Below are 27,599 nucleotides of genomic sequence, written 5' to 3' on the forward strand. Positions count from 1 at the left end.
TGAGCTGTACTTTGGAGAGTACCATGTGGCAAGGAACTGATGGTGGCCTCTGGCCAATGGCCAGCAAGTAACCAGTCCCTCAGTCCAACACCCTTGAGGACAGGAGGCCTGGCAGCAGCCACATTAGTCAGCTTGGAAGTGGAGTCTCCCTCAGTGGAGCCTAGAGATGACTGCAGGCCTGCTAGCACCTTCCTGTAACCTGGGGTGCCCAAAGCAGAAGGCCCATTCCTCACACACAGAAACCATTACGTAATAAATATTCTTTTAAGCCATGAAGTTTCGAGGTAATTTGTTGTGCCACTAATAGTCATTCCATGATAGAAAAGATGTGCTGGTCAATGTCATAGGTAAATATTTTAGTTCTTGTGAGTTTTACTGTGTTAGTATCTCTGTTTGCTTTCTTCTGAAATACAGAAAAGATTGCTAATCTAACTCCAGATCATGTGAACTCACCAAACCAAATGCTACCTTGTGCTTTTTCCTAGGAGTCTGCCTGCCTTTCAGAGAAACAAGGCTAACTTGTATGTTTCCCAGATAATTTCTTGTTCTTATGATGCAAAATCAAAACAAACATCTGATTTGATGTTAAAAAGATAAATTATTCTAAATCACAAACTATTTATTTTCACACTTTTTACAGACTTGTTTTGTCATACATACACACACACACCTCTCCATAGATAGATAGATAGATCATATATATATATATACTTTTACATGTGTACATATATATATCTATATCTTGTTTAGTATGTGGAAATAATTTGCTTGTATTATCCTAGGGTGCTTTGACTCTACTAGGAATAAAAACAGGTTTTCTTTAGAGAGTGATATTATTTCATGATATCTGGTAGCCTTCCCAGGAATTGATAATAGTTTAATTCTCAGATCAAATTTATTTCAGAATAATAATGACCATATCAAGTCACTAGATGACTGCGACAGAACCTATCCCAGGCAACTGTATAGCTCGCTAGTGCTGAAGTTGTTACAGTTTAATGAACTGACAAAAAGCAAAAGAGGAAAACCACATTCTAGGCCTGTCCCTTAAAAGCATCTAAAGAGATACTAGATTGAATGAAACAGGAAAACATATTTAATGTTCCTGAGAACTTTTGATTCAGTGATGGTAATAGGCTGAGATCAATTGTGGTTAAATCTGGTATTTTGCAATTTTTAAAACTATATTTTATCACACTGCATATTTTCTAAGGAAACAGACCTCATCCTTTGCAAATTGCTTATGAAAATATCAACAGCCTGGTCACAAACAATAACAAATGTAAGACACTAAGTGCTTTCTAAATTGGACAGCAACAACAACAACAAAAGGCAAAATGTCCTATTACGAAAAACTGTAATCCTGATAGATAATTTTGCATTTTACAAATTGTCTCTATCTATAGAAACAAAAAATTTCAGGAAACATCTGAGCGCTATGGAATTGTAATTTATGTCTACTGAAAGTTCCAGTTTGTTCTCAGCATATATTAAATTTCACATGATTGCCAAACTTCTTTAATATAATTTCAAAAGATAAACACAAAAACTCTGCAACTAAACATGTAAAGTATATTATAATACATGTGCATATATTTAGAAAGAAGATAGATGCTGATATATGTATATTTCATGCCCATTGTGAAATTCTGCCCTGGGTCATGGTAACACAGGCCACAATTTCCATTAAAATTAATAGCTTGTGGCTGTGGTTACTGTCAGTATTGCCTTGTTTTCCCATCACTAGTGATTGTGACATGAATAAAATTAACTTATGTGACCATGTAGATGATTATATCCTGAATTAAGGTTAGATTTCGAGAAGCATTATGAATGTAAGGAATTCATCTAGACTTAGGCCTGAACCACTTTATAATAAAAATCTTTATTTTCCCACCATAGGGACCCTATACTATTCTTTTAGGGCTAATTCACAGTTGCACGTCGACAATAGCAAATCGTTCAACCCAAAATGCTGATTTTATCTTAAAATCCATGGTCCTCTACCTTGATTTCAACTGGACAGACTTCAGTTCCATTTTTTCTTAGGAAAACCTACTTGCATGGCTATAAGAATATTAACTTCTAAGTCTTGGATAATAAACCTTGCCTATTTTCCCACCAGGTTTTGGTAGCATCGTGGTGTCTGTATAAAGACTTCAAAACTATATAGCCATCTGTAACAGCTCTAGTTCTTTACAAGTTCAGTGCTCAGATAAAAATTCTAAATGTGGCAGCCCTAAACAGGCACTTGATGACTCTATTACCAAATGCTTTATATATTAAGAGATCATGATGTTCCTAAAGCTTAGAATGCAGTGTGAGAATAGTATTATTTTGGTAAACAGACACTTTCTTGTGATAATTCGGGACACTATTACAGGAGCATGTTTTTCTTTATTTACCAAGACTAAAGAATACGTATAATTTTTGCTTTCCCTTCATCAAAATAAGAACGCATTATACTGTTCAAATGACTGCAAAGAAAATCTATGCATCGGAGGAAAAAGCTTACAATGAGAGTAAATTATTGTTGCTTTTCTGTTGTTTATGACTCTATTCAATGTAAGTTTGATTACTTGAAAGGACTGGTATCCAACATATTGCCATATGGAACAATATCATGAAAAATACATGTCTCTTAATGCAAGAGTTGAATTGACAGTTTGTCATAGATAAAATCTGCAGAATCAACAAAGATGTAAAATAAATAAGTCAAAACATGAATTATCTAACATAACACTATGTATTTTTATCATTGACTATTCTAATTTCATGTACATAATCTAACACTGTAAATTTCTTGGTCCCAGTTTTATTATACTCACTTTCTTGGACAAATTCAAATCCACCCTTTTTAACTCCCACACACAAAAAAGCTGCATTATGTTTTCTCCATTTCTAAAAAACATTTTGTCATTGACTAAATACGAGGGTAATGTAACATGCTACAAAATGTTTTAACTCATAGCCATTTGAACATCCTTTGCTTCTCAATGTTCCCTTGGTTGCTCTCATTACTGTCTTTTCTTTGTGGAAGGATGAAGTGGGGAGTAGCTTGACTCATTTCTCAGAATAATAAAATCAAGATTACACAAAGAGATTCTATATTTTCATTATAAGAGATTTTTCTCTGCTTCAGTGATGTCCAAAGTTGTGTCTCTCGTCTGGATCTCACATTCCAATGCCTGCTTCATATCTCCTGAGGTGTTTACTCTACAACTCTATCTAAATGCCACATTGTCACATCACACCCAATGTTAGTAAGCCAAACTCTTCGTCACTATACTAACCTGGATCTCTTTCCCAGATTATCAATTTCAAACACAGCTGTTTGGCTTTTGCATTTTCTTAGTATTACAATTTGATTTATCCCTTGTATTTCAAATGCACCTTCTCACTCTATTCCTTATATGACACCAAAAGATGAATCCTTATTACCTCTTTTCTGAATGAATTACATTTTTTATTTCCTTATTCTCACTCTTTATGAATACCTCTTATGTAATGTGTATATTATTTAGAATTGACTATATTGATTTCAGAATTTAAAAACCCAGAAAGGGCCAGGTTTTAACTTTAATAAAGATTATTTGGGAATCTGTCCAATGCCATACTGAGAAACAATCATATTTATTTCTTTCCTGCTTGGAAAAATTTTGTAAAATATGCTAATAATATGGCTTCTCAGAAGATCTAGACTTAAATATCTTGACTTAAATAAATCTTCATCAATCAGCCAGGCGGAATGAATTGATTTGCCTTTACTCTGAAAGCAATTTATTCACATTTCAGAAGTACTGGGTTAAAGTAGATACTTTATTAAATGAGAATTATACACTTTTTACATCTTTCAGGGAAAAAATATCAAAATTTCTAAATTTTAGATTTAACCTATCCAATCAATTTTAGGCTTGGATGCACGCTTCAGTATTGTGTGAGTTCTTATAAACAACAAAGCTAGAAATAAGTTCTACTAGAAAAATTACAAATTATGATTACCTAGCTATTTATATGGTGTATATTGGCTTTTAAATATTGAGACATGCGTACACATGATATAGTTATATTTTGATTTGTTAAAATTGTTTGTTTCACATAATATAATCTAGCACAGAAATATTTCATACTTTTATATAAATAAAACAACTTAAAATTCCTACCACACTGAATACCTTAATATGTACAGCTATATTAAAAACAATTAACTAATATGTATTTTATTAAAATTATTTGTTTCTGTATATTCCACTAGATTATAAGTGAATTAGAAAGGAAATGTCTTTTCCATTTTTATCCTTTACAATGTTTTTTTTGGCCCTGCACTTAAGTGTATAAGCATTTGTTAAAGTGAATTGGCTACTACAGACAGATTCAACAAGAGTTACATACAATAGTTTGCCAAAGTTCATTCCATGAAATATTATTACTTTTAATTCAATTAAAAGGTTTTATAGTCAGATACTGTTAGGAAATGCTAGTTCAATAAGTCAAACATGCTTAACATTTAATGCAGGACTTTAATGCTGGATCTTGGTGCCTTTATTTGTTTATTTGTTTGTTTATTTATTTATTTATTTATTTATTTATTGAGATGGAGTTTCGCTCTTGTTACCCAGGCTGGAGTGCAATGGCGCGATCTCGGCTAACCGCAACCTCCGCCTCCTGGGTTCAGGCAATTCTCCTGCCTCAGCCTCCTGAGTAGCTGGGATTACAGGCACACGCCACCATGCCCAGCTAATTTTTTGTATTTTTAGTAGAGACGGGGTTTCACCATGTTGACCAGGATGGTCTTGATCTCTTGACCTCGTGATCCACCCGCCTCGGCCTCCCAAAGTGCTGGGATTACAGGCTTGAGCCACTGCGCCCGGCCTCTTGGTGCCTTTAAAATACTAAACATGGACTTTGAAAATTCAAGAAGATATTCATTAAAGACAAAGAGCCATTTTAAAATGTTGTCCTCTCAAACTTTTCATAAGATTATTCTCAGAGTAGTTATATTTATATTGATTATATTGATAGTGGTCTCAAAGCCATATTGGAAGAATGTGTTCATCCATATTTTTTTCTTTCTATACTGCAGTGAAGATTATATAGCAGTTGCAGTGTTTCAGGAAGACAGAAGACAGATGAAAATTATTTAAGTGAAAGACATGAGAACAGCAATTCTGAGGTTTTATTGTAACCTAAATTCATCATTTTGAAACATCCCAAACCCTTTTTGGTGGGATATCTTTATATTCTGTATTTATGAGCTAAACCATATGGAAGTGTAGACCTTCAGATAGTAATATGCAAAGGGAGATGGGAAAAGCTCAGTAGAAAAGAAATTAAAGCTGAAATTAAGCCCAAAGAAGAGGGAAAAAGTCTAGTGTTTTATATTTATATTGGTCACATTGCTAACTCATTTTATTCAGAAATCATAAATCCTGCCAATACAGAAAAACAAGATTTATTATTTTCAAGTCTCTCATAAATCCAAAGTATCATTAATCACCTAATATTGCTAAAAATTATACACATATTTTTTTCATGTTAAAGCACTGCAAGTGTTAAAATATAAAAGTCTGCAGCTTTCTAATACATCATAGAATTTCACCTTTTGTTGACTATAATTTTTTACCCTTAAGAAAATCACTGGAAAGGTTTTTGCATTTTTTTTGTTTGTTTTGTAAAATAACAGGCAAAGGAACCACTGGTTTATGAGAATTCACAGCCCTTCTATGTGAATTGTTGAGTTTAAATAAATGGCTATGTTCTAATTTTCTCACAAAGAAAAGAATCACACATAAAAACACTGTTCAAACCAAGGCAACCAAGAACTACATTTGCGATCCAAGTAAGCAATTACCCACCAAACTAAATATTTACACATTAGTTTAGAAAATCAGTTATTATATGGCTTACCAGAAACAGAAAACAAAAATCTAGTTATACTGAAAAAGCTTAAGTATATAAACATTCTAGAAAATTCACCACATCTTTTTCTGTGTTGATTTATAACCACTCAAGCATTAATTTCATAACATTTTCACTGTGTAGATAAATGTTATCAGTGTTTTTAGAATTAGTCAGTTGAGACTCTTGTGGTGAATGTGAAATTATGAGATGAGGAAACGTAGAAACTAGGCTAAATACTATTCCCAGCTCTTGATCAAAATGAGATTTGTTCTATTGTTTAGCATGACAGCTCATATTCTTCAGTGTATTTACATGTTTTCTGGATGGATGACTGGGTAGTGTTGTTGCCCCATCCTGTGCCCTTGATTTGGACTTGACAAGGTTGTCTTGTTGGGAGCCAGTGAAGAGGTTTCTGTCTAGTTTGAACCCAAACCAGTCAAAGCATTAGGGCAAACTGCCTTCATTTGTTATATTAGTAGGTATAAAAAGGAGCAATAAGTCACTGGTTGAATTTGGCCTGTATTTTAAAATCTCATTACAAGGCTACAATAAAATATCTATGAATAATAAAACAATATGGAGAAAAAGCTTATTCCAGTACCATTTGACTCCACTGCTGGTAAGTCTTGGAAAGTAAGTGCAGATATGTTACAAACCTCAGTGGGGTCTCATCCAGGAAAGATATGAAGAATTATTACAAGAAATGTATTCCAAAGGATAGACAATAAACATATGACTTTATTCCATTAACATATTTTTCTTTTATCTATTGCATTTACTTCACTATTTTCTGTAATTGAGAATTTGACACATTAACAGGCTTGGTCCTGAACTCTTAGGGAAATGCAAGCCTATCAGCTATTACATTATATAATTAATCAACCCTTTAAATTAAAGCATCTTCTGCAATTTCTTTAAATATTATTTCTTCTAATCATTTAAGACAAATAATTAGAAACTACATAATAAAACATTGGGCATTTTTATCCTTTGCAATATTTATACCACTTAAGTGCCTAACACAATGGAGTTAATCTGAATGGCCTAAGTGTAAAGGAAGATGTAGGAGGATGGTCCTCAAAATATTATCCCAAAAGTAAGTCTGAATTCAAAGCAGTTAGGAGAAGTCATTGCATTCATTCAAAAGAACTTTGGGAGCTTTTTCCTTTATTTGTCACTGAACTGCTATTTTCAAATTGGTTTATGCTGCATTAGAATTGTTTTTGATTCTAAAAAATAAGATGTTTTAAAAAAATCTCTCTTAACCAATATCAGAGAACATAAATAAGCCTGCATCTTATTCAGGCTTCTACAGTGATTTTAGGAATCTGTAATTTTTACATATGAATATGAATTTGGAGTTCCATTAGAGAACAAATATGGTACTACTGGGTTTATGATCACATTTGGGTTGGCTGGCACTCATAACTATCTACTGGGTTTAGAAGAGGGATTTGTTTTCAATTCGTGCTATCTTACACCAAATCTTTTCTCATTAGTGAAATTTATCTCCAAATCACTATCCTTTAACTATGAATAAGGCCCAGGTTTTGAAATTTTTATAACTTTTCTGGAGAAATTTGTTAAAGACAGTCAAAAGACAATGATAATTTGGAACAAGAGAGGCCTAAAACTATATTAACCAGTATAAGCCAATAAGAAAATAAAGACATCAAAATTATTAATATTATTTTACCATAGGAATCAAATAATTAGTTCTTAATTCTGTTAAGATGACTTCATAAGCCTTATGAAGTAAATGTAAATGTAAAACCAGGTTATGAAACCAAAGTTAAACATAGCACACCCGAATACATATGGAAATAATTTATGGTCTAAAATCTCCCCATCCAGCACTCTTTCTCCCAGGGAGAAATAAATAAAGAATGAGAGTCAGATCCAATAATTTGTAGCCATCATTCATCGTTTTATAGGTGTAATTAGTAAGCTTAAGTGGAACTATGTTTGGAGATTTACTATCTCTGGAGTATGATTACATATGAATTAGAAGAGTCTGCAGTTACTCTACACTATATGAAAATACAAATCATATTAGGAGAAATTTGCTAAATATAGTAAAAAATTAAGACACTCTAATACTTCCATCTGAAATTTGAGCCAACAACAACTAGTTTATTTTTTATTTTGAAAGATAATCATATACAATATGTAGCTGCGAATAAAACTCCTTAAGCTATATTGTTTTAATTGATATAACTTTTGAAATTGATACGCTGTCATGAATTTTTTAAATGCTCTGGAAAATCTGGTGAATATTTATTCCATTTTCCAGCTCAATCATGTCTCAAAGAAAAGCTATGTATCACATACAGAAAAAAATATATAATTGGCCTTGGAGAATGCAAGATACATTTAAGAAAAAATATTTAATTGACCTAGGAGAATGGAAGATGAATTTAATTTTTACCAAAAATAAATATGATTTCAAGTACTATAACATTAAATTTGTGCATAATTGTAAAAATAGCAAAATATTTTCAGCACTTGGCCTCTATGAGTTACTGTTCTAATTTCTTGATGTATACTAACTCATTTAATCTTCATAACAAATCTATGAAGATAATATTATTATTATCTTTGTTTTACAAATTTGGAACTCAGAAATCAAACAGTTTAATTTACACACTTAGTATCATACAGTTAACAGCAGCATGGGTATTTGAACCCAGAAATTCTAACTTTAGAATCTGTCTGTCTATCTATCTACACACACACATACACACACACACACACGCACACAAACCATGAATACATATCTGTGTGTGTGTGTGCATGTGTTTATGTGTCTATACTCAGTGAACAAAGTAGATGTCTTCGCCATTTTGACAGAATAAAAATATCAGCGTTCGAACGGGACTTAGCAGTTAAAGTGAGTTACCAAGGTCACAACATTCATGAATGGTAGTATTGACACTAGACTATTACTCTCAGTTCCGCACTGCTCTCTTAGCACTAAATCATTATTAATGTTAATTTTAATCATTTTAAAATCAGCTATTTAAATACGTTATTGGTATGAGTTCAAATAAAATATGTATTGGCATTTATTGTGTAACTGATTTATTAATTATCCCTGTAAACTAATAAACTTATTTTAGAGAAAACTGAACTTTGTTTTATTTTAGAGAAAACTTCTTGAGAAAAATGCAAACTGAGGGTGGCTGCAGGGCCACCTTTCCCCAATGAAAATGCCTTTTTACTAAAGATGAATCCTACAGGAAACTCAAAGTCAACTTAATTGATTTTATCACATTACTAATCTTTACATAGAAAGACTATATATTTGCATTTTGAATCTTAATCCTCATAAATTTATGCCACCCCCATTATCTACTTTAACATTTAGTCACTCATAGTCACTTCATAAATTCTCACGACATAAAGAGATTGCTGTCACGTAGAAAGCAAGCCATAGGGAGACAAAAGAATTCAAAGATTCTGGGTTCACAGTTTGAGTCCAAGTGACTTACATCTATGTGCCTCCGTTTCCTCAAGTATAAAATGAGTTTTCTGTAAAAGAAGTTGTGTAAACCTTAAATTGCTTTGGAAGTATTAGATGATGTTCTTTTTTGGTAATATCCTGAAACACTGCTGAGTCAAAAATAATCCCATTAAGAGATTACCAATATCCTTTCCCTTATGTCTTTTTAACTTCCAGGTTCTCTCCTCCCATTCCTCCTGAGTTCCCTTGAATGTATACTATTTGGCATTTGATGAGATTTTGGACTTCATCCCTTCCAAGGCATGTCTCTTGGTTTTCATTATGATCTTTTAGTTTGTGAGAGGAGAAACTCCTGCTGCAATTCTCTAGCAGACAGATTTAGAATAAAGTTAGCACTCTGTAGCTTCTGCCAGGAAACACTGTCAGTCAATCTAGCAGTTGTTAATAAGAACAAATGGATTTTTATAGACCAATTTCTTTGAACCAGAGAAAATATTTTCAACCAATGAACCATTTCCCAAACAATTAAACATTCTGATTTTTCTCATCCATACCCTCTAATTGCCCAGTATTTTAGCCATAAAAAAAAAATTTTGTTAAAAAAAAAAAAAGAGCAGGTCTTTACAAATCTTATTTTTAAAACGAAATCACTATATTTATTTGCCATATGCTTTGCCATCTTTGAGAAAGTGAAATTGAACTTTTTTTATTTTAAAGTGTTGCTGTTGCTAAAATGATACTGAATGCTAAATAATGTGTTTGTTTTTCAGCTGTTGTAAGACTAAAGAGATTTTTTGAATACTTCAATTATAAAAACATTTAAAACATACAAACTTGTGCAATTTTTATTTTAATGAAGATGAGAAGTTCATTAAAGAAGATAAATATTTCATTAGATCTTAAATAAAACAAAGAGATTTTTTGGCTTCTCTCAGCACAAAATTCCTTTGAAAGATTAATTAATACATGCAAATTATGCAAATTAGACCCATGCAAATATTTTATGAAGACAATTAAGGGAACCATTAATTACTGCTTTTTTTGCTTCAGTGAGATTCATTCATTTAATTTTAATTTCACTTTAACTGTTTTGATGTATAATCTTGCAGCTAAGAACTTTATCTTTCCTGGCGGGTCACTTAAACTTATAAATTTCATCAAGTGAGCACACAGAAATCTGTAAAGATATTCTCAAGACTATGTTTAGTATCAAGAGAAATTTCTGACACAATGCACTCCCAGAAACAGGGAAACTGGAAGGGAATGTGAGCTCATTCTTGGACAAGGTTCAACTACTGGAAAAGCAATTAATTTGCTTTGGCTGTGCTAATATAGGGGAATTAGAAAGTGTGACACAAGACAAATAGAAATAATTAGTTCTCCAAAATGATGTTCTCATTAATATGGTTCGAACAGTAGAAATAAAAAAACATTATTGTGGCATGTCTGCATTCTGTCCCTAACCATGGGAGGTGGAATAATGCACCATAAGCGTTTTTATATTTATAATCTAAATGACAATTTTTTTTTCTAAAGAGGAATTTATATCAGACTGTATATGCCTAGAATGTCTAAATATATACATGCTATCAAAATTAATAACACACTTTCTATAACCATGTATTTGTATATCAATTTTTTATTTTGTTCATAAAAATCCTTATTGTAACAAACAGACTTAAAAATGGGGGTTCTTTTTTTGTTACTTAAATATTTTCAGATCACCCTTATGAATCTTGAAGTATAACAACATTTCTCAGAAAAATTTTTTTTATTATATTTATGCTCCATTTTAAAGAAGCCACTGTGTTTCTTAAGGTTTCTCTAAGATGGCCAGGATACCCTTACTGTGGAGGATGAATACAAAAGGAGGAAGCAGACTTTGTGAATAGGAACCATAAGAGTTAGCTGTTATCTATAATACTAAATGGTAGCCTTCCTCAGCTTTGGTAGTCATTATATATATTTTTTATTGTGATGATCTTTGATGAACAAGTTAATGGGACAACTTGTTCCAACTGAACCATCATTTTTCCCCTTGATAATAAAGGTTAAAAAAACCTCAAAGCAAAAACTTCTTATAAATATATTTTTCATAAATCTGAAGGTAATACTATACTGTATAAAAATTCTTAAAAATTGATGCATTGACCATAATGAAAAAGCAATGTCCTAGTTATTTGGAATTCATAGTAGTAAAAAGTATCATCAGTACAAATATATATATGAAATTTAAATGCAGTTGATTTTTCTACCTCTTCTCTGATACTTCTCTCACCCCTGTGCTAATTGCTGTTACTATAGTATCATAAAAAGATATAAGTGGACATATATTACCATTGATATTTGTTGAGCTTTTAATGTTCTTGAAAAGCAGGTGTTAAAATTAAATTTTCTTTCTTACAAAGGTAATCTTAATTCATTCTTCCTTAAATTTCTAAATTCCCCAAGTTTATTTTGCATGTTTATATCTGTGTGGTCACAGATGTGTCACAACTTTTAAATTAGGATCACCTGTGAATCTCACTGATACACTGTTCAACCACTCCTCCATGCCACTAATTATGATGTTAAATCAAAATGGATCTAGCACTGATCTTTAGAGTCCCCTGCTAATATTTTTCCCAATTCCATAGGTCACTATTTTTAACTATTGGTCTTCCAGACACTATTTAAGCTCAACCATAAACATGTTTATGAGCAATCCAATTTATTTTTTCAACTGTATTTATGCTAACAAGACATTTATATTTTCTGTTAATAACGCTGTTTCAATAGTTAATGGCAATTTAGTTGCGTAATGTCTACTTCCCCTCTCTAAACTTCCACTGTCAATCCATCATCCTTGATATTCCCAGATTAATTTATCTCCTGAACTCACATAATGCTAACCCCTATTACATTATTTTTACCAGAAAAAAATGATGCCAGGCAGGGTGAGGTGGCTCACACTTGTAATCTTACCACTTTGGGAGGCTGAGGCAGGTGGACTACCTAAGCTCAGGAGTTCAAGGCCAGCCTAGGCAACATGGCAAAAACACATCTCTACCAAAAATACAAAAATTAGCTGGTCCCAGATACTCAGGAGACTGAGGTGGGAGGATTGCTGGAGACTGAGGTGGGAGGATTGCTGGAGCCTGGGAAGTTGAGGCTGCAGTGAACTGTGATTGCACCACTGCACTACAGCCTGGGTGACAGAGGTACACCCTGTCTCAAATACATAAATAAAACAAATATATTACAAACTAAGCTTAATCATTATGCCTACATTTTCTCTGCCTGATTGAAATAACATCATAAAACCTCATTAAATGTCACAACACAGACATATAATGATAACAACGCTTTCTTTTTCATAAGAAACAATTTAGAAAACTAGCGCTATGAAAATAATATATTTAAATAATTTTACATAGTAAATAATTATAATGTTACATTTTATTACTACTTTGAGCAGCTTCATAATTAACAATGTACACAATGTCTATATCACATATAGTTTAATTTACATAAGAAGCAATTTCCTTCAAAAAACTGCAAGAGGCCTTTAATATTTGGAGTTAAAGCATATCCACTTGAGTAAACAATAACATTACTTTTTAAAATATATTTTTAAAAGAATAAAATATTTACACTGAAATGAAAAAACAATCTAAAATTTTATAAAATATTAAATTGCATGGGTATCTCTAAAACTTTCTATTTAATATTAACAGGTGATTGTCTAGTTAAATGAGTAGTTAACAATGACCTATAATAACTATAGAACAATAGTCTGTTTATTGGTTACTGCCTACAATCAATATCACCTTTTGTTCAATTTAATCAGTGCTGTCTTAAATTGATTAGCTGTATTGAAATGCTGCCAAACACCAGAAACTAGTGCCAAGGGAATAGAAGCAAATTTACTGTTTGGTTTTGTTCGTAGTAACGTAATTCTAATATTTATATTTTAAGATTGAGTAAAATGGTTTAAGGTAATGCCCCTGGTTATTTCTAAGTGACTAAACAGTAGTCAATATGCAGTGCAGGCAGTCCCCAAAACAGTTTTTAGTCCTGATTTGTTTGTTTGTTTTGTTTCTAAGAAACTGCTCCTTCTCCGCCACGTCCCCCTTTTTAATCTAAATAAAGACACTTTTAAATATGGAAAACTTGTTTAGGTAACTTTAAAAATTTCTTGGACATCTCCACAAACACTTTACTATGGGACTAATTCAACACTGTATCATAAATACAGGCCAATTTCCCAAAAAAGGAAAAGTAAATTATATAAGAGTAATATAAGAGTAATAACAGCTTCAGTGTTTACTAATTGCTAGGACCTGTAGTAAATATGTTAACTTGTAATAATAAAATTTAATATTAACATCTAAAATTTAACCGTGTACAGGCTATTGCCCAGCATGTGTTAAGTGCATTACATGGATTATTTTATTTAATCTTCACAATGACACTCTGAGGTTAAGCTATTGCTGAAGGGGTGGGGGAAACAACGGGGCAGAGATTTCAGTCTAGACCTGTCTTCTAGCATTTCTTAACTATTAGCTTCCGTAGAGGTGCCTAAGAAACCCCCACTCCCACACTCATCTTAAAAGTCATAATAGAAATTGAAATCTGCATAAAACAATTATATGACAATCAAACTTGAACTATACTTTCATAAAGATCTTGAAAGTGGTAAGTATAAGTAAGATACAATTTAGTATTGTTAAAGTATGAAAGTCTTGGGATACCATTTAGCAACCTCTATTCAAATGCATACTTCAGGAGAAACAAAGGGGCTCTCCATGTGTCATATATTAAATCAAAATTGGATTTGTCACTGACATTGTAAATTTATCATAAATTCATTACATGCTAAGTTGTAGATAAATTTTTTTCTTTAAATATGATTACTTTCTTAATTTTTTTCACTGTCTTTTGATTTCCCTTGCTTAGAGTAGGGTTTCCCCCAGTGTGACTAGAGGTGTTTATAAACATAATATAGGCACAATAGCTGATAAAAAGTAAAAAGCAGGAAAGGAAACATTTTTTCAGTTGTATCTAATTCATTGGCAGTACACTATTTTGGTCTTTTTAAGTCATTAATAGGCAATATGCTAACTATCCAAAATGAGTGATGTGGCTGTGAGTTGTTGTCTTATAAGAGAAACGTGTAAGCCTGGGTAAAAAGTCATAGTGGAAGCAAGGAGGACTTTGAAGTCATAAATCTTGATTCAAATGCCAGAAACCCAGAACCCCATTAACTAGTAGTGTGACTGTGAGAAAGTTAATTAGCCATTCTGATCTTAGGTGATCTCACCTTTAAATTAGAATACACAGGAAAGGCTCAAATAAATCTCAGTACCCAATCCACCTAACTATTTTAGTAAGTAAATTATTTCCACTTATTATTAATATACCTGTCTAACTGAAAAAAAAAGTATTACTAGGAAATTCTTTGAGTGAGAGTATATTTATTTAAAAAAAGCTTGATCAGAGATACAAATTTCCATCATAAGAAGGACATGAAGTATGACTCTTTGGAGCTACACATTAACAAAACAAATAATAATAATATATTATAAAAGAGTAAGAAGGGAATAATTTAGCAACCCTAACCTAAAAGCAATCAGGAGGAACATAAGATGATGTGGAAAGCAACTGGACTTACAGTCCCAGCTCCAATAAACTCTTAGTGTGACTTTTAACAAGTCATCCACCTTCACTAAGCCTCCTCTTTTGCACAACAAAGAGATTTAATTTCTCCCAATGTTAATGCAGTAACATAAAAGTACGCTTGGCATATCATCAATGTTGAATAAATATTTGTTCAAAAAATGAATAATTTTAAAATTCAGCATGTATCTTCAAATATCTAGCAACAGAAGATATTTTTACATTAGAAAAAAGATTTTTAATGTGAAGACAAGTCTTTTAAGTCTTTTTATTGGAAGAATATTTAGCTTTCTATGATCTCAGATCAGTCAAAAAAAGAATAAAAGCCAAACAGTTTTGATTATGGTCATTGGATGTAAATAAAGGAGTTACACTTTCAAGTGAAGTCAAGATTTTGCAAGCACAACTTGCAGATATTCTAAGATGTCAGAGGAACCATGGTCCACATCTCCATTGGTTTTAAACATTTTTTTCTTGTTTTAAAAAAACAGGTTTTTACTTAAAAAGTGAAAGCAAAAAACCACCAGTTTGAAATAAACTTTCTGTTACTGTGGTAAGTTAAATATCAATTTAAAATGGATAACTAGGTGTAAGTATTCACAGAATCCAAATCTTAGGTCAAATGTGAAAAGAAGAAAATAAAGTTTAGAAATGCAAACAAAGAATAAACACATCCTGTTAATTCAGCTATTGGATATAAACATTAATTATGGGTTTCTTTTTTTTTTTTTTTTTAGATGGAGTCTCGTCCGTTGCCCAGTCTGGAGTGTAATGGCGCTATTTCTGCTCACTACAACCTCTGCCTCCCAGATTCAAGGGATTCTCCTGCCTTAGTCTCTCAAGTAGCTGGGGTCACAGGCGCCCACCACCACGCCCAGCTAATTTTTTGTATTTTGAGTAGAAATAGGGTTTCACCATATTGGCCAGGCTGGGTCTTGAACTCCTGACCTCGTGATCTGCCTGCCTCAGCTTCCCAAAGTGCTGGGATTACAGGCATGAGTCACTACGCCCCGCCTAATTCTGTGTTTCTTAGGTCATCCTTTATTTCCTTCCATCAGTCTCTCCAACCAAAGTCTGAGAAATGTCAGAACATTAAGGATCTTCATATCCACAAGATCTAACATAGGTTCTAATTCATCAATGGCTGATTCATTCCTTCAGGGAACACACAGCAGGAACCACTATGCGCCAAACACTCTCAGACAATAGGAACATGTTAGTGAACAAAACAGGCATGATTTATGCTCAGTCCCCGCTAGCATGGAGAGAAGAAGAAGGCATTGAACAAGGAACTGCCTGTTTCCTATGGAGAAATGGAAGGTGTAGTAGTAACAACCTCTGTGTGGCAGAAATAGTCCCAGGGAGCAAGGAGTCGCCACAGTGGGAGAGTGAGGGCTCTGGGAAGCGTTCCTTGAGAAAATATCTTCCAAGCTGGGACTTAAGGGGTGGTTAAGGAAAGGCAAGGAAGAAGAAAAAATGTCTCCAGTAGGTGGGGAAAGACGCGAAACAACAACAAAAACTTCCGTTATGATGGGAGCACAGAAATTGAAAGAGTAGCGACTGAGCATAGAGGATGAGGGAATAAGGGATGGAAACGTCATGCTCCATTCTTCCCTCATTACGTATTAAGGAAAATATTGGATTGGATGGATGACGGTACCACAGGGAAGAAACAATGGAGACAGTTTGAAGAAAGGGGAGAGGATACTTCTGGCTTTCTGCTGAACTGAGGTCTCTGTGAGATGACCAAGTAAAAAGTTGTATATTATTATCTGGGGCCAGACGCAGTGGCTCACGCCTGTAATCCCAGCACTTTGGGAGGCCAAAGTGGGCGGATCACAAGGTCAGGAATTTGAGACCAGCCTGGCTAACATGGTGAAACCCTGTCTCTACCAAAAATACAAAAATTAGCTGGGCGTGGTGGCGCGTGCCTGTAATTCCAGCTACTGGGGAGGCTGAGGCAGGAGAATCGCTTGAACCAGGGAGGCAGAGGGTGCAGTGAGCCGAGATCGCGCCACTGCATTTCAGCCTGGGTGACAGAGTGAGAGTCCGTCAGAAAAAAAAAAAAAAAAAAAAAAAAAGAAAAACTTGGATATTATCTGGAACTCTTAAGAGATAGCTGAGTGGATTGGAAAAATGTCTGTAAATTTTCTAAATACGTAAGTTAAAGAAACTATGTAAGTAGATGCTGTTGCCTAAGGAGAGGGAATAAAATAAGACTGATGACTTAGCTGAAGAAAGGCATCCTGTTACAGATATGGCTACATAAATGTGCATGTATGTGCATTTATATGTGTAGGGGCCAAAAGGGTTTTGAAGGATATTTACTGACTAGCCCAAAACACTGCTCGATGACTGTTTATATGAACTCTGTCTACTTTATATATTCAAAAGATCTTAGAAAAATTATTGAGTAGAATAAATTTTTCAAACTCCAGAATGAATCATGACACATAAAACTGTATGACATAAGGCATAAGAGAGTTAATGGCCATATATTTCAGTTCCTGAAAGAATTTTTTTTTTATTTTTAAATGTCTATTCTGTACTTATAGCATTTTTCCAATTCATGAATTCTTAGTTATTAGAAAATCAGCAATGAAGACTTCATCCTTGTGTGCAATGAATTGATTTACCTAATTAAGAAAATGCAAGTAAATTATTTAGGTCTTCTTTTTTCAGAAATACTTTCTAAGCTACTTTCTTGATTCCTTTTGTCCACCTCTGTGGTTTTATAGAATTGATAATACAAAATACCAATGAGGCAAATTTTAGTCTACCCAAGATTATTTATGGGTAATTACGTAGCACTCAAGCAGTAAGTATTTAAGTTCCCAACTTCTAGGTGACTAACTCTTGGGCCAAGCGAGGCATTTATTTATTGCCAGAAATATTAAAAATACATGAAAAACTTAAAAAACCTGTGGGCTTATTTTGTCTTCCCCAATAAATTGAGTTTACTTTGGAATAGCAAATAATTCAGTTATGGTTGGATTGAGAGCAAGAAAGAATACAAAGAATGTCATAACACTTGGACTTGGGGACAGATGGAGAGAGAAAGCAATGAGTGCAAGAGGCTGTGTGTATGTCATTCTTGAATTGTGAAGCAGCAGGTGCTCATGGCTCCCAAAATGCATGACACAGACTGTTTCCCAAATTAGTAATGAGTTTGGGTTCTTCTTGGCCTTTCCCTTTCTTGTCCTTAGACAACATTAAACTAAATACAGGCTTCTTTCTTTGATTTCTTTTGTTCACAGTTAATTGTATTCTGCTTGTTAGCTTCCAAATATATGAATTTTGTCTGAGGTTAGAGAAAAAAAAAGTTCAAAGGGCTAATTAAGCTTATTGAATAGGGTGTTAAAATAGCAAATATGATCTCTTTGCTCTGTTATGTTAAGAGTCTTGAAATCGTTTGACTGCTGGTAAAATATCTTTTAGCAACTAACAGCTAGAAACAGATTCATCAACAGTGTTTTTCTTACTAAAATTTGGGAAAAGTCATATTATCTGATAAATATAATGAATTGTTAGTATGTTTTATTAAAAACCAGCTGTACATTTTGACCAGTACAACAATGGACAGACTGAATGAATGGAGTGAGGATTTTCTATTACAATTAAAGGCAAAAATAATTCCATAGAATTTATATGAGGTTTTAAATTACTATGTATAGTTTTTGCACAAATGCTTTGTTTCCCTAATCATTAAGTCGTTGGCGCATAGGTTTACTGTGTTCCTCCACTGGTATCATTCTGGATACTAAAAGGAAGGCAATTTGTGATTAAAACTTTTCTTCAGAATAAGTCAATCACAACGATAGAAACTGACAGTTGTTAACATTTCAACCTCACATAGCAACACTTTACCTATATTAAAATGTATATTTGAATATATGTGAATTTGACAAATTCAAACAAAAACAACCATAGCCTTATTAACCAACATATTGTTACTCATAGCATTCATAGTATATCAACCATACAAAAATGTTTAATCACTTCTTAATATTCACAATGAATCTCTCATTTATATGCAGGACTATACTGTCTAACTTTTTCTAGATTGAGTTCAGACCACATTGAGGATTCTGTGTATACCACATGATTTATATATTATGCTTATCTATGGGCTCATGTGCTTTCTAAGACCACTTTGACATTACCTAATGCATGAATAGCCCCTGAATGTATACAATAGTGCTGATATTTGCATTTATCTTATTGATGCTATTGTCTCTGATAAAGAGGAATGTCATTAACAGGAATTCTTAACATATGTATGTAAGTTTCATAAGATGCAAGAGGATTCTTTTCATTTTCATAACCATATATACACAAACACACACACACATATGATTGTGCTGAATTCCATAATACTCTGAAAATTAAGATCTTTTTCCATATCTACAATAGCATTAAGCTTGTATATCCAAGCTGTCTCATAATAACATATGATTCAAGCCTCAGGATTTACAAATTAATTAGCATTGCCTCAGGTAAGACAAATATAGGCAAAAAAAGATCCATTCTTTCCCCAAAAATGTCTCTTCAAGTTTGTGATTGTTACTTCTTGCCCATATGATACTTTACAAAAGTATATTTACTTTATACTCAGCCAAGAAAGACACTTTTGGAGCTGATTAACACAATTAATGTCATACAGTATCCTAAAAATGATTGGGTTTAAAATGCAGAATAAAAGCAATTGGGAGGATTATGGCAGTTAATCATTTTAGGCATCCCTTTGAAGAATCACCTTCATTTTAAATAGAAAACAAATGCTCTTGTTACTGTTTAGTATTCACGTCCTTAGGTTGAATTTGTTTTCTAGAATAGATGTTTGACTGTAAATGCTACCTTCTGGTTTTATTCTTTTCTAATAGTATAGTCTTGACAATATACATATTTAGCTCTTCTGAGCATTTAATACAACTCCCTTTGGTATTCTATATATGATTTTACTCAGCAGATTTGTGTTATAAAGTGTATATAATGGCATACAGAACATTTGGAATCCACATAGGAACTAAACAATCTTATTTATTGTTAACATTCAACCAGTCTATTTTGCAGGTACCTTGAAGTAACTGTCATAAAAATGAGTAGTTAGACATTTTTAAATTGTAAGAACTACCTATTTGATTAACCCATGATTTTATTTATGTAGCATAGAACTTATAAACCCTTCCTGCATTATACTGGGTTTCAAACATTCAATAAAACACATTTACTGTGTTCAAGATTAAATCATACATTGTTTAAAATTAATTATTCCTTTTAATTGCATTGTATAAACAGAGATGACCTGTTAATTTAAAGAAAATCTATCAGCACAAAATGAATTCACTCATATAAACAAGCAAGATGAACTTGACCTTGTTTGAACTTGTTTTGATGTGGCCCAGATGGTAGGCTACATGCTTGAATAGCAGGCTAAAGCTGAGGAAAAACTCATATAGCAAGATCTAGATTTATAGCCTTCTGCAAATTCCTACCTTGTATTGTCCTTTCAGCATCTGTTCTGCCGCCACTGCGGTCAGCTTCTATCTCTGGGGTCAGAGAGTCTAAAAGCACAAAAAGGTAAAAGTGACACATATTTCATTTGATTCTTATTGTCCTTTAAAAATACAAAGAGCAACCTGTTACTTTAGTGCTGAATTAAAATTACATAAATCTTTGTCATCTTTTAAAGGTTGAACAGACACTATAACCATAAGAATTTTCAGAAGATTTGAACAGTAAGCAATGCAACATTGTTCATAAAAGAGGAAGGAGTGGCAGAAATTCTCAAATTAATAATTCATGCTGTTTCAGTAGAGAAAGATTTGGTTAAACAGAGAAGCAATGCCAAGTCCCAGATGCTGGAGTTCAGTAAAAAACAGTGGAAGCACCTATGAAATAAGGCATTTCCCCAACATGTTCTTCCCACCCTGCTTTCAGCTTCAAGTGTAGCTGAATGAATCACAAGATATAGAAACATACAAACCACAAACACATGTCTAAACTGTCCTTTAAGTATTAAAAATGAAAGTTAGTCATGCAATAATATACATCCTCTTACCATTTAAGACCCTGAGACTATCTGTTGAAGCTGCCTGTTTTAGCGTCTGTTCTGCTTGTTCACGCCGTTTCGTCTCAAACTCAAGTGCTTCCTGCAATTTTCTCTTTGCCTTCTTTTCCTTCTTTAGCCTCTTTTGAACTATGGCTAGAAAAGAGTGTATGTACATTATTATGATTTTTGAAATTTTTGTAATGCTGCTAATTTACAAATGGTCTATGTTTTTTATATCACTCATTTTTTTTTCCTGCTGGGCTGAGTCTACCTACAAAAAGGAAGTTCAAAAAATGTCACCTTTACCTAAAATAATTCCCAGTAAAATAATAAGAAGGCTAATTTTTATTTTAGCCTAGAACTATTACATTACAAGAATGGCTTTGTCATATGCAAAGATAAATTTAATAGGAAACTAATTTTAGTAAATGTTTGTATTCACTGATAAAGGAGGCTTGATTAAATGAATTTTGTGGCTTAGTTCTCTGTCCTTGAATCACAACAGTGCAGAGTTGTTTGGACAGTGCAAACCCTTGTAAGCATGCCTCCTTCCTATCTCCTCATAGGACATCAATTTTGAGCAGCAAATGGAACATTTCTCCTAAAAACACTTTGGAACGCAATGTTAAACAACTCAGTTGTTAATAATTTCTTTCCTAAAAATTTAGAAAAATGCAATAAATATTTTTCATGCAAGAGGAATAAAATACTCTTAATTATTGTTAATGTATATAAGCAGAAATTTTTTTGTTTGGATGAAGTTTTGATGATTTCCTGAGGCTATTTTTCTCATTGCAAATTTGCAGTGTTTTAATAGTTTAAAAAAAACTATTAAAATTTACGTATTTTAAGAAAATTATTATACTTTCACTGTAGGAATGTGGGGCAGTATGAAATCTCATTCCTAATAATAATGTGCTATTGATAGCAATAATGAAATATTTACATTTAAAAAAGTAGACAATACAAAAAGTTGATTCTGAAACCTTTTCTCAACTGGACAATTTAAATATTTGTATATGATATATACTTAATAAATAATAACTAATGTTCTTTACAAAATGCATATCAACTACACTTTCAGGAAGATAATTGTTTTAACTTTTACTACATATATATACATATGGCAACTACTCAGCATATGGAAATATGCATTTTTCTTTAAAGTTATCTTTATTGACGATTGATAAACACTGTAGATATTAATGTGACAGACTCGGGATAAGAAAATGCTTCTCTTAGTCATGAAGACTAATCACTCACTATTTACTATTTGATTTCTTACTACAGATTAAAGAACAGCAACACTTTTAAAACAATGTTTAATCAAAATATTAAATAATAATGGCTCAAATAAGTTTTTGTTTTAATTTCTAATTTCCACATAATCCTTTTTTATCAGTAGTATTTTTAAGATGGCAGCTCATTTACATGTCAAGTTTACTGTTGCTCTACCATATCTTTTGAAAAACCTGCTTTATATTAATATGTACACTGGCTATGATCTTATATGAAAAGTAATTGAAACAGATTTTAAATAAATGTTAATTTCTCTTATTTAATGGTGTGCAATTCATGTGCGTACCTTAACAAAATTACCTGCCTACTGTTCCCGTTCCAAAGATGATAATTTATGAGGCTCTTTGAAAAGAAACAGTAATTTCTGAAATATTTATTTGGATTGTACACTCTCGTGGCTCAAAAGGCTAACCTGTACCTTGCCCTTGACTGCCCACAGATTTTTCCTATGTGATTGAACTAAATGGGATTGCCATGTTCTCTCTCTTCAGGGTAATACACTGCTTCAATAGACACATTCATAATATATAAGTATTGATAGTTACTGCCTTGAATTTACCGTTCATAATTAATTAAATAGGAACTTTATGGTGTGATCTGTGAATGTTTTGCCCTCTAGTGGTTTAAAGAAAGAAAACAGAATGTAAATCCTCCCAAAAGGTTTGAACCAATAAAATTCTGAAGGTCTCTCCAGTAAGCAAAGGGTTACTTAAGGAATCTCTGGGCCTGCCTAAAAATTAAGTGAGAACAAAATAAAAACATGGCTGTCTCATGGAAGATGGTTCCATGGATTAAACTCTTTGACCAAACTTCTTTATTCACTTGGAATACAGCCATTATCAATGTTTGTCTTGTTTTGATTATTTTCACACCTGAATCCATGCAAAGCCACATTATTTAGAACTGTGCTATATACATCTGGGATGACAGCTTCCCAAATTGACCAAATTCCAAGAATACACTAGCTGTTGCTTCATAATAGCTAATAAAACAACCTAGTAAATCCTGCTAGTTTAAAAGCAAAACAGAAACAACGATTTTTAAATGATCATATCAAACATATAAAAGAAAATAATGTGGAGCGTTTGTATTGGATATATATTAAATGAGAGAAAAGAAGCCCTCACGTTCACTTTTAGAATACTTAAAAGAATCATAGTAAAGCAATGAGGCAGTTGCTCATTCATAATCTTTAAATTCATACGTAAAGATGTAAATATAGATGACCTTCAAAATTACCTATAGATGTACTCTACAGTGTGATAAAAGAAGCAATTCAAAGATCAACAATAATATTATTTTATCCAACAAGAATTTATATCAGTTTCTACTCTGTGTATCTGATCTTGTTGGATGAAAATGAGGCCTTCAGAAAGAAAATTATACAAACATTTAACTTTGGTCATTAGTTCAGATATTCATCTGTTTTCAATTTCTGTTGATAAAATATCTTAGTAAACCTGCTTCACTTGAATAATCAGTATTTTCTATTTTAGCTTTATGATTTTAACTCAAGTTTTTCAAAGGGCAATTGTGAATGAACATAAAATTTTTCTTCATGGCTATCATTAGAATTTATTCTTATCTTAAAGAACATGAATTTGTTAAACTCAACAATCAATAAAAGTTATATGATTAATGATATATTTCAATTTCCAGAGGTAGGGACAGAAGAGAAAACATGTACTTTGGAGATTAATAAATACAATGAGCTTAGGATTCGAATACTGCTCTGAACTTTAGCTACAGTTAACAAAAATACTACAATTTCAGAATAAATCACCATCATAGTATTAATATTTTTAATATTTTTTGTAAATATTAAACTTATTTGGAAATGTGGAAATACCTCTATTCTTTTGTTCCATAGCCAACTGCTTCTCAAGTGTTTCTCTTAGTTCTCTTTCCCTTAAAAAATCCATCTTCAGCTCTGTTTTTTCCAGTTGGACCTGTTTCTCTTGAGCTCTGGCATTATCTATGGCAACTTTCAAGAGTCCCTGTACAAAGAAGATATTCGGAATGGTAACATTTTAATACAAAGAACATTTCATTCATTACTTAAAAGCATTTTAAAAGGGAAGAACCCAGTAATCAAATTATCTAATTCTTGTACATTCACTCTACACTCTCTAGGACAGATACTATAACTAAAGCACAAAACTCCTAATTCTAATTAAACTATTTTAGGAAAACAAATATTTATGGCATGCAGGTTCAATTGCTTCTAATTAGAATATCTAGATCCAAAGCTAAATTAGGGCAGCACATAAGTGCGTCTAAAAAATAAGAACTGAGAAGGAAATTAGGCTGAAACTCCTCCACAAGTAATTACCTGACATGGTTTATACAACCTCCAATGAACCTGGCAGTGCTCACCTTTCTCCTCAAAGCTAATTCTCCCACTCTCTACCATGAGCACTTAGCTGCAATGGCCTCCTTATGGTTCCTCAATGCAACAATTTGTTTCTGCCCCCACATACTTTGCTCTTCTGTTCCCTTTCTGAATGCTTTTCCTCCAGATCTTTGCATGGTTCACACCCTCATTTCATTTCATCTTTGCTCAAAGTCACCATTCAAGAGAGGCCTTCTCTTACCACCCTGTCTCTAAATGTATGCTATTACTCCCTCCTTAAAATTCTTCATAGAATGTATCATTATATGGTATTGACATATATTTATTTGTTTACTGATTTATGTTACGTCTTGTCTATTAAAATGTAAGCTCTCTGGGGCAGGGGCATGTTCTCTCATTCAAGACTATGTCCCCAGGGCCCAGAAAGTGCCTACTATATACTAGATTTTAAAATTTCACAAGTGGAAATTAGAGTACTGCTTCACTTTCCCTGAGATACACAATATATTTGAAGGCTCTAAAGCTTAGTTTAGTGGTGCATTATTTTTTAAAAAGCCATTAGAGATGGTTGTAATAAACTCAGGATAACTTCTAGAAAATAATTAGACAGCATAATAATTTAAAAGAACATATGGAGAAAGCAAGCCTTATTCATATAACTAATCATATATATATATATATGTATATATACTTTGATGTACTGTATGCTTTTAAAAATTAGCAGTATTTTAAGATTCTTGAAAATTATATATGGAAATATATTAAACATATAGAAACCATTTTCTGTTTTCTCACCTAAAATACTCTGAAACAGTTAAATTAGAACTAAAACTTCTATTCTCTTCAATTCAGCAATACGAAATGAGTTTTTGAAGTAGAAGATATTTTGCCTTGGTCTGTGAGTGTCAGAGACTAAAATTTTCAACTGAAGTTAAAATGAGATGAAAGTTGATGTCATTTGTAGATGTATTCTAGGATGTGACTTCCTTGCAAAGAAGACATTGAGAGCAATTTGAATCAGGAATTTCAACCCCAGTTTGACTTACAAGTGCAACAGAGGGGTAGTCTTGCTTCAGTCTACCAATGTCGTTTATAGCTTTGTGGTAAGCCAATTTTATTCTCTTTCAACCACATGTAAATTAATCCGTATTTGCTATAGCCGACCCTGAATCTCCTCGTATAATTCTTGTGATACAAAACAAGCTAAAGAAAGATTTCTTCACGGCAGTCTGCCCCTCCCGACTCTTTTTTGTTTAACAATAAAACATAGCAGCTAAGGAAACTGCCATCTTAACTCAATTCAGCAACATTCCTGTGTAGGCTTCTTCTTCATCAGGAACAAACAATTAGTAACAAATGAAAGAGATCATTACATCAAGTGCCCTTTTAGATCACCCCAATTAAAACTTTAGCTGTATTTTAATTCTAAGATACCAAATTCTAATTTTCTGCTCTGATTGCTCTTGTTGACTTATCTTTGAAAGATGTACTCTCTGTGCAATGTCTAGAGATTATTTAGCAAGATGCCAATGTTGGCACCACTTAATGTGTTGATTGGTTGTATTATCAGTGGCTGTTTAAAATAAATTACTATTAAACTATTATTGTCCTTGGCTGACAAAACACAATATTTTGATGTTATTTAAATATGAAACAATCATTATGAATAAACATGTTGAATAAAGTTAAACAGCAACTCTAATTTGTGTAATTTTATACTAATATTCTTGGTAAAGAATGAAGTTGCTGAGAGCATTTATGTTTACTGTTTCCTTTTGTTACAATTGCTGCTAACGTGACTAAATGGTAATACATTATTCTGCTGATTATGTCTGAAAACTATTAGCTTTTAGATCCAATACTCTCTAGGGACTACTTATAAGCTATATAAAATTAAATGTAATTTTTAGACTTTGAATCAGTGCACATCAGTAGGAGTCCAGTGTGAACAAAAATCTGTTCTAGAGCCAAACTGATGCATATGCAAAAGTATGATACTGCCAGTGACAGCTCTGCTTCAAAAAATACAGAAAACCGATTAAATTTCAATGCAGCAGGGGGCTGACAAAAGCAATAGGAAGTAGTGTTCACAACATCCACAAATCTTTGGGACACCATTGTAGCCATCAATGATAATAATACTTTCAGATTTGTGTAACTTCTGTAAAATTTCCGGATGATCACGTGCAAATGGTCACATTAAATGCTGGATCTCACTTGGACATGCAATATCTAGCAAAGTGCTGTGGCAAAAATATGAATTATAGAAATCGATAGAAGGTTTAAAGGATGATTTTTTTTCTTCAAGGGGAGGTCTGTTCTTAGGATATTGAAGTTGGATAATGACAAGTCTAATGAAATATATTTTAAGTTTCTGCCACAGCAATTGTGAGAGACAATAGTTGATTGGCCTCAAATTTATTTTCTACCAGTGAATCATAATGGTTGTTATAATACATAAATGTCTTTATTTCCTAAAATAATCTAATTTGTAAATTATTTTTATCCTTTTTTAGATATTGAGTCTATTTTTTTTAATGGGCACTGTTTCTAGCAATGTTTCTACTATTGACATGGCTTAGAAAGTACAAATATCTGCCTATATGAGAAGACTTCAAATAATATTGGTAAGAAAGAAACATTTCTTAATAACCTAGCTAGATACTTGAGGAAAAGCTTACTTGATCCATGTTTGTATTTTACATAAATTTCTTTCAGAATTGGACAGTAAGGTTTCTCATGTCACTGAAACGCATGTGACAAAATTTGTTCTCAATAATGTGTCACTTCTAATGAATTTACAATACTTTAGTTGAAGAGGATTTTAGCAATGACCATCCTAACCAAATACTCTTAAAGCTGAGAAAAACAAG

General features: G+C 32.7%; 1 protein-coding gene across 5 annotated transcripts in view; it reads right to left on the bottom strand.

The window, feature by feature from the left end:
• Positions 1 to 27,599, bottom strand: part of DACH1 (dachshund family transcription factor 1) — a 433,595-nt gene that overhangs the window by 18,464 nt on the left and 387,532 nt on the right. For all 5 annotated transcript variants that reach the window (XM_032277267.1, XM_032277265.1, XM_032277266.1 and 2 more), the window contains 3 exons: positions 24,223 to 24,370; positions 21,084 to 21,227; positions 20,518 to 20,586 (listed from right to left, as the gene is read on the bottom strand). In XM_032277267.1, coding sequence (XP_032133158.1) covers positions 20,518 to 20,586; positions 21,084 to 21,227; positions 24,223 to 24,370 — 361 coding nt within the window. The remainder of the gene's footprint in view (positions 1 to 20,517; positions 20,587 to 21,083; positions 21,228 to 24,222; positions 24,371 to 27,599) is intronic.

Source organism: Sapajus apella, unplaced genomic scaffold (genome assembly GCF_009761245.1).
Source record: "Sapajus apella isolate SASKATOON/1434 unplaced genomic scaffold, GSC_monkey_1.0 scaffold9, whole genome shotgun sequence".
In the NCBI taxonomy this organism is placed as follows: Eukaryota; Metazoa; Chordata; class Mammalia; order Primates; family Cebidae; genus Sapajus; species Sapajus apella.